This window comes from Limulus polyphemus, unplaced genomic scaffold, assembly GCF_000517525.1.
Source record: "Limulus polyphemus unplaced genomic scaffold, Limulus_polyphemus-2.1.2 Scaffold76779, whole genome shotgun sequence".
NCBI lineage: Eukaryota > Metazoa > Arthropoda > Merostomata > Xiphosura > Limulidae > Limulus > Limulus polyphemus.
The window spans coordinates 1-8,282 of NW_013742375.1; the positions used below are offsets into that span (position 1 = coordinate 1).

The window sequence follows — 8,282 nt, forward strand, 5'->3', positions numbered from 1 at the left end:
CCAACCAACAATCATAAACTTATAAAAATGCAGTTCCTAATTTGGTAGCTTTATACATTTATCTGTAAGATTACATTCTATAAATTTGTGATTGTGGTTTAGATCGTTGTAAAAATAATTGTTTGTAATTTATATATGTTGTATCCCTTCTATGGACATGCAAGATCATGCAACATTTTTTTTTATCAGTTGTTACCTTTTTGAGTTGCAACATAGTTCTATGGAATGAAAGTGTGAATCGTACACAATGTTTTGTTTGTTTTGAATTTTGCGCAAAGCTACACGTGGTCGATCTGCGCTAGCCATTCCTAATTTAGCAGTGAAAGACTAAAGAGGGAAGGCAGCTATTCATCACATTATAATTCCCCCACGGTTGAAAGGGACGAATGCCTGGTCATGCTGAGCCTACACGATGTTGCTTTTACCATTGTAAGTAACAAATGTATATTGATTAGAATCTGACACACAGTTTGTCACACTTCTTATATTTATTTTAAAAATATTTTTCTACATTTTCTGTAATTTTAAGTAAAAACCTGTTTCTTGTTTTTCTTTTTTACAGAGAAATACCCTGAGATAAAGAATTTGATGGGATATGACCCTGTTTTTAAGTACGTGGTACTTGCAATGATTCTGACACAGTTCTTGATGTTCTGGTTGCTCAAGGATGCTTCCTGGGTAACCATTCTTATTATAGCCTATTGCTTTGGTGGTGTAATAAATCATTCCTTGATGTTGGCCATTCATGAAATATCCCACAACTTGGCATTTGGACATGCTAGACCACTGACTAATCGTATCTTTGGAATATTTGCCAATCTTCCAATTGGAATTCCAATGTCTGTGTCCTTCAAGAAGTATCACTTGGAACATCACAGATATCAGGTATATGAAATACTTGTTAAATGCAGCTGTTTTGTCATCTTAAGTTCCAGATATACAAACTAATATTTCATTAATCATTCATACATTCTTCAAAGTGAAGTTCCTCTTGTGGAGTTGTTGCTGTTCATTTCCACTTTTTATTCCCATCTACAAACTTTATTTTTAAACAAGTTATTTCATAGTTTAGGTATGTTATCACTTAATTCTTCTTTTGCCTTTCGAACATCTTATCTTACTCATGTGCTCTATTAGTCATTTATGATGATCATTAACCTTTGTACTTCCTAGGTTTTTGATTGACAAATGCTTTCTTGTACAATTAACTTTTAGTCTAAACATAATTGGCAATTTCTAATTTCTAAAAATAGAACATGCTCATTAACATTTAGTAACTGAACATACTAATCGCAGTGTTTGAACATTATGTATGTTATGATTCGGGGCGATACTGATATCTTTACTTGTAAAAATGAATGAAGATTGCATGTTTTTCAGTCAAAGCTTTGAGAATAAGGTTTGTAATGTAAGCATGTCAAATAATTCTCTTTACTATATTAGTTTAAATATTTAAAAAATGTATTAGTAATCAAGTATCTATTTAAAATTTGTCATACAACAGCTGTATTCAGTGATAAGTTTGAAATGTATGCTTCCTTTGAGAGATTGATTTTGTGTGTGTGTCTGCTTCATTGAGTGTACATTATTAATATTTATCTTAAAGAGGAATTCTGAAAAAATCTTCTGTTGATAGGGAGACGAGATTTTAGATACAGATATTCCTTCTCGCTTAGAAGCTAGGCTTTTCTGCACAACTTTTACCAAATGCATCTGGGTTGTTCTTCAACCATTTTTCTATGCCCTGAGGCCATTCTTCAAGTACCCAAAGTCTCCTACTTTACTGGAAGTTATTAACACCGTGTTTCAATTAGTTTTCAATGTGATGTTGTACTATATGTGTGGTGAGTACAAGTTTTATATATTAAAGTTTAAGATACTTCTCTTACTTCTATGTAGTAAATGACTGCTAACATATATCAGATGAACTAAATAAGAATAGTCTCATTTTTCTTTTCTTTGTTACTTACTAATCTTTACACATTATTCCCTTAAAAAATTAAATCTTTGGAGCCATAGATCTTCTTGTTTTAGGTATTTCCAGCTAATCAGTCTAGTGATTAATCACTTGTACTATAATACATATTCAACAGGATTCTGAACCTGTTCATTCAAGGTTTATATATAGTTTTGAAAAGTCATCTTATTCCAGTATGGGTAATTACTATGTATAGTTAAAAAATATTTACATATATTTTATTTCCTCTGATCCCCATCAATGCACAGCCTATGGAACTAGCTTGACTAAAAATAACTTTCATGTATGAATGTGGTTTAAAAAAAAAACAAACAACCTTCTGCCATTTCTTTAATTTCTTGGACATGGATGCTACAGTCCTGATTTTTGTTAATCTTGTATTTGCAGATCAAATGTAAATGCATGCTTCAGTTCTGAAGAGTTGTCGCTCAGTTATCCACTCATGGCTTAAACATATTTTGTTAGTGTTATATTTCTGTTTTCTGTCACATTTGTACTTACCAGTTTACGTAGGAGTTGTGGGTTTACTGATTCCTTCCAATGTTAGTTATATACCAAAAGCTTAGAAGTTAGTTCATCAGTATTGCTAACTTTTATAGTCATTCATCCAAGTCTTAGTCAACTGTTATCCTTTTGGATTTCAATCTTTGTTGTAGTTAACAAACCACAACTTCTATCCTCCAGAGATTCAGTATTGTTTTTGCTGATCATCTTATACTGAGCCACAAGTGCTACAGTTCATCTGGGTAGTGTACATAAACATGCAATGTCACAGCTGATATACAAAGATTAAGTCAATAGCACGTCAGTATCTCTTGGTCTCATTTATTCTTGCAACTAACCGTTAAGGATGGAATTATCTTTACTGCCATCTTAGTGCATTGTGGCCAAAATATGTGGTAAAACGTAGAGTCAGTGTGATTTCATTTAGCTTTGATTACTTTGCAGTATTTTGTGAGAGTACATTGTTGTAAACATAACAATTCAACAGTAACTTTCCTTCCTATACTTTGCAAATAAATAAGGTTAGAATAATATGTATGTGTATGGTGTAATTTGAAAAAATTGTATTAGATACAGCATATTAGAATGTGCATAGACCTTTTGTAAAAAATAATTTTCAAGATCTTTTCAACACTTTAGTTTGATACATGATCATGGTTATCATATGTTAGATGTGAGCATTCATTGGATTAATCTTGAAGTATATGGAGAGTATTTTTATAAGAACTTTACCATTGTTTACTAACCAGTTATTTTTTTTTTGTTTTCATAGAAATATTACAATGTTAACCAACCACTTACTGTCATTTTTCAGGCACACAACTTCTATCTTTTTGAGAAGAATTGCAAAGTTTAACTACCTACTGTAATGATAAAGCAATCAAGTTAAATTTCTTTGCATGTTGAACTTGTTTTTATAAGTTATTTAAAGGGTTTTTAAATAAACAAGTTTGCTACTTGGCCAAGTACATAGAAAGTAAAATAATAAAACAATGCATTGTAATATTCAGTAAATGAAATGGTAGAATATTATGACTTTGTAAAGCATGTGTTAATTGTCAGCTACTAGAGGAACAAGCTAATGGACCAAAACTTCAGATCTTGTCATATGGCTAGTACAAACCATCAACTCCTTGGAATAACTTACACTATATATTTAGTTGAGTAATTGTATTATATAAGAGGACAAAAGCTACTTCATTAAAATAATGACATGATAATGTGAAGCTATGTATAGTAAGTAATTTTAAGTTTCACCTTCAGGGGTTCGCATTATTTTCTATATGATTGGCGGGTCCTTGATGGCAATGGGGCTTCATCCAGTTGCTGGTCATTTCATCTCTGAACATTACATGTTTAAAAAAGGTTATGAGACCTACTCATATTATGGTGTTCTGAACAAGATCACCTTTAATGTGGGTTACCATATGGAACATCATGATTTTCCCAGTGTACCAGGTTCTCGTCTACCAGAGGTATGTTTTTCTTATATATTTTTTCAATATTTCGCAAGTGACAAAACATGTATCTACTTGTATTGGCACATTATAAGACTTATTTTTGGCTCTTTTGACAAAGAGCCATTATGTGATCATAATGGAATATACTGTCATTCTGAAACTTGAGTCATTCATACTTAGAGCTCAAGTTTACTTCACGTGGGTCAAGTGACATTTAAGTGGTTGTCTATAGAAAGGAAGGACAAGCTAAGATTAGAAGCTACAGTACAAATACTCCTGTAACCCAAAGATGCAGATTCACTGTCTTAAAACTGCATGCAATATTCTAGATGACAAGTATACTTCCCGCATGTACATTGGTTGTACAGTTTTAACAGTAGAACTGTTTGTCACTAAAGCAAATGGGATTGACATATGTGTCAATATATTTTTTAAGGTGATGAAGAAATTTCCAAAATGTAATGTAACTTTTATCCCTAAGTGTTTTTTATAACAAGTGGTTTCTGTAAGTAATGCTCTTTTGGTACAAAACAATTGCAATCTACTTAGTCAACAATAAGTGGTCATATTATAGGTATGTTGTAGATTAATGATGAAAGAATTTGAGAAGTAAAACTCTGACGTACAGATATGGTATCTCAAAAGAAGTTTTATTTCAAAATTGGCTGTAACAATGAAATGTCAAAATTAATTAACTCTACATATTAATCTCATTCTTAAGTATATTTAATTGGAATCTAACTAGTTTGTTTCATCACTTTTTAACCTTTCTAAATACTTCTATAACTGCACCTGCTTGCATACCCACATAATTTCATATTTCTGCCACTGAAATATATAATCTATTTCCAGGAAGAGATTTAACTTAAGTTATTTGGAGCTTAAGTAAAAGACTAAATTAGTTCAAATGGTAGACTGGATATGAGAGAATAGAAAACAGAATTTAAATAATAATGTTTAAATAAGGGATAATACTAAGATGTGTGTGATAACTAGATACAGTAAGGAAGATTTTGTAGATTAATGTGTGATTTATAAGTTAGTTTACTGTTTCATTAACCTGTCAGAATCATAAATGCTATTTGGACAAGAAACACAAGCTGCTTCTGTTTAGATTTAGATTCACCCTAAACAAGCATTCTGTATGATAAAAGTAAGAATCAAATTTTTATAAATGATTGAGGTATTTATCAGTTTTGTAAAATTATCTAAAACTGTATAGTTTAACTTTAATGATATGTATCTTTACATTTCATGGCCATAAGCTAGTTCAACTTATCTCCATTTTAAGAAGCAAGAATTTTGCCACAAAGGTGATAGTATGTGTGTGTCAAAAAAAACTGTTGGAGAAAAGTTCACTGGTCATATTTCATTTCAGTCATGAAATGTGACTTTTGTATTGGTTTAATATAAAGTATGAGGAAAACAATTTTCATTAAATAAATAAGCTATGTATGGCTCGCTACTGAACTTGAAAAAAGGAACCAAACAAGATGTGGATGGAAGTGGACATGGTTAATGAACACATAGCAGGTTAAGCCCTCTCAACTTTACATAAAGAATAAAATCCCTACATTACTGGCTTCTCCATTTTGTCTATTGAAAGTTTGGTGTTTCAACTGAGTCTCAGCTTTCATCATTATACCTTTCCATTACTTAACTTTAGAATACTACTTTTATGACAATTTTACAATAGAGTAGCATTTTACAATTAGAAATTCTGTTTCTATTTATTTTACCCGTGAAGAAACCAGTAATGTTGGGATTTTATTCTCCATGTAAAATTGACAGCTTGATCTACTATGTGATCATTAGCCGAATTAAGTGATATGTCCACTTCCATTCCTACCTTGTTTTGTTCCTTTTTTCAAGTTTTGTATTCAGCCACACAGCCTTTTTTTTTTCTCCTTATCTCTTTCCTTCCTTCCTTCCTAATACTTGTTTGTTTGCTTTCTTTATAAGATGGCATACGTGGGTTACTAGGTTAGTGTATTCTGAAACTTTATAAATTTTGCATATAATAATAAAATAGGTAGTCAAAGATCATGTTTTGCTCTATGAAATGATGAAATTATAGTTACTGCTAGAACTAAGTAGGCACTAGGCTTGTTGAGGAAAGATGATGAACAAAAATAAATGTTTTGATATTTGCTGGTTTTCAACTTATGACATTCTGGATAGCTGAAAAGCATCATATACACCTGAGATAGAGCAACAATGCCAGGTAGCTCTTTGTATCTAGCTTCTGGTGACCTGTAGAGAAGAAAATCCAAATGTCTTTTGTAGTGCTTCGATATAGAAGTCCATGTCATCCCTACATAGTGCTAGTGCACTCTCAGATAAAAACTTAATACATTGTGAAAGTAGATCAAGAGCTCAGAGCACTTTGTTCCAAAAAAATATTCAAATTCAAATTACAGAAGTGAATAAGAGTTTTATAGTTTAGTATAAAGGCAGGGAAATGTAACAATTACTTTGTTGTTAAGGGGTAGAATCTTGGTTAAATTATTTATTATTTAAGAGACACAAAATAGGTTAGGTAGAATGTACCTTTTAGGATGCAGCTAATAACCAAAATGTATTGCATTTTTAGGTGAAACAGATTGCTAAGGAGTACTATGAAAACTTACCACAACATAATTCATGGATAAAAGTTATTTATGATTTTATCACTGATCCGGATATTGGTCCATATGCTCGAGTAATGAGAAAACATCGCCCTGCTCATGCGTCTCGTACAGATTAACAGGTGGTATCTAAGCACTCGTTAATATTCTGTACACATGCTTTCTTTTATGCTTTTCTTTTTGTATTACTTCACTATAGAAATACTTTCTTCACATATTGTGTGAAGCCTAAGCAATGTATTCAGTACTAAAGCAGGTGTGTAGCTATTCTTTCTCTATTTATAATTTTTTGTTTTTATTCTGGTTGAAATATTGTTAAAAAAAATATTGTTCTGAACATGAACATCACAGTAGCTAAGAGTCATCTGCTTTGTGGAAATGTATGATTGTATATCTATTAAGACTGCTGCCATATATACATATTCTAAGTTGAAACTTGCTGTTTACTTCAACATATTGATATACTACACTGTAATATGTCCTAAAAACAATCTAAGTATTACATCCTGCATGACTTGCTGCATAAAACATTTGAAGTGTTACATGTTTTAATCCAAATTGTACTGTGTACCTTATATAGATTTCTTTCAAAAAAATATATTGCACAATGTATGTCTTGTAAAACAAACTGTTATGCCTTTTCTCTTGTATTGTAAGCTACCTGTTAAATATCACGCAAGTCATGCAATTTTTGTTCATTCACATTTCAAAAGACAAGATTTCTATGACTTTATACTCACCATGTGAAGTTAGCATTTCAATAAGGAAGATTAGCTGCCTCATTATTTAAATCTATTTTGATGCCAACAAAGAAGTTTTGATGCAAGATGTGTTTCTTAACAACTAATCAGTATTATAAATAAAAAACAAAAAATGAAATGTTTTAAGAATGTTGTACAAAACATTTGCATGTTTTTTTTTTAATAAAAAATCTGTTTTTTTATATCTCAAAGTTTTCTAAAACTGCTCTAATTGGAATTATAGATTGCTGTAAATTGGCAAACTTGTTTTTGGATATGGGTTAAGTGACAGAAAAATCATTATTGTAGTTGAGACAAAAAATAAGCAAACAGGAATAGCTTTTTTTTCCCCAAACAAAAAATCATTTCTGTATTGTACTTGAATACTTTACTGAAGAATTTTTCATAAAATTGGTCTATGTACCAGTTCAGTTATATCAGTTTTACTTCATTTTCTGCAAGACATGCATGTTAATTCATCTTGGTGAAATGTAAAAACTTCCATTGAAGTTCCTGTTTTTTATTTTTTCTTTAAAATAGTCAAATACATGTTTTAAGGGAGATTAAAGATACATTATTGAAGTAAATGATGCAAGTGAAGTCCTGTGTTTAAAGACCATTGGAATTATATTAATCAACTGAATATGAAATAAGATGAAATATTAAGGTTTCTGCTGCAATAATTTTTTTGTGATTTTATATATGTGAAAGATTTCACTGTTTTAAGTTTAGAGGTCAATTTTTTTTACATCAATAACAATTGATGAAGATAATATGTAATAGTTAAAATTAGTACATAATTAAAATAAGTATAAATAACTACTTGTTTGAAGCCAGAAAAAAAAAGTAAAACAAAGGGATTATAAAAAGTTTGCTCAAGATGTAGGTCGAGGTTTTAATGGCCATTTCATACATTGAAATAGATATTTGATAGTATAAACATAATGAATTTTTGTTTATCATATAGTATAAG

The 8,282-nt window shown here is 30.7% G+C and overlaps 1 protein-coding gene across 1 annotated transcript; it reads left to right on the top strand.

The window, feature by feature from the left end:
• Nucleotides 1-555: 555 nt before the first annotated feature.
• Nucleotides 556-7,617, top strand: LOC106477636 (sphingolipid delta(4)-desaturase DES1-like; the record flags this gene model as incomplete). The annotated part of the gene is made up of 4 exons (XM_013938180.2): nucleotides 556-885; nucleotides 1,637-1,844; nucleotides 3,746-3,957; nucleotides 6,536-7,617. Coding segments are annotated over 4 exons (903 nt in total), but the record flags the coding sequence as incomplete, so codon positions are not given.
• Nucleotides 7,618-8,282: the final 665 nt, after the last annotated feature.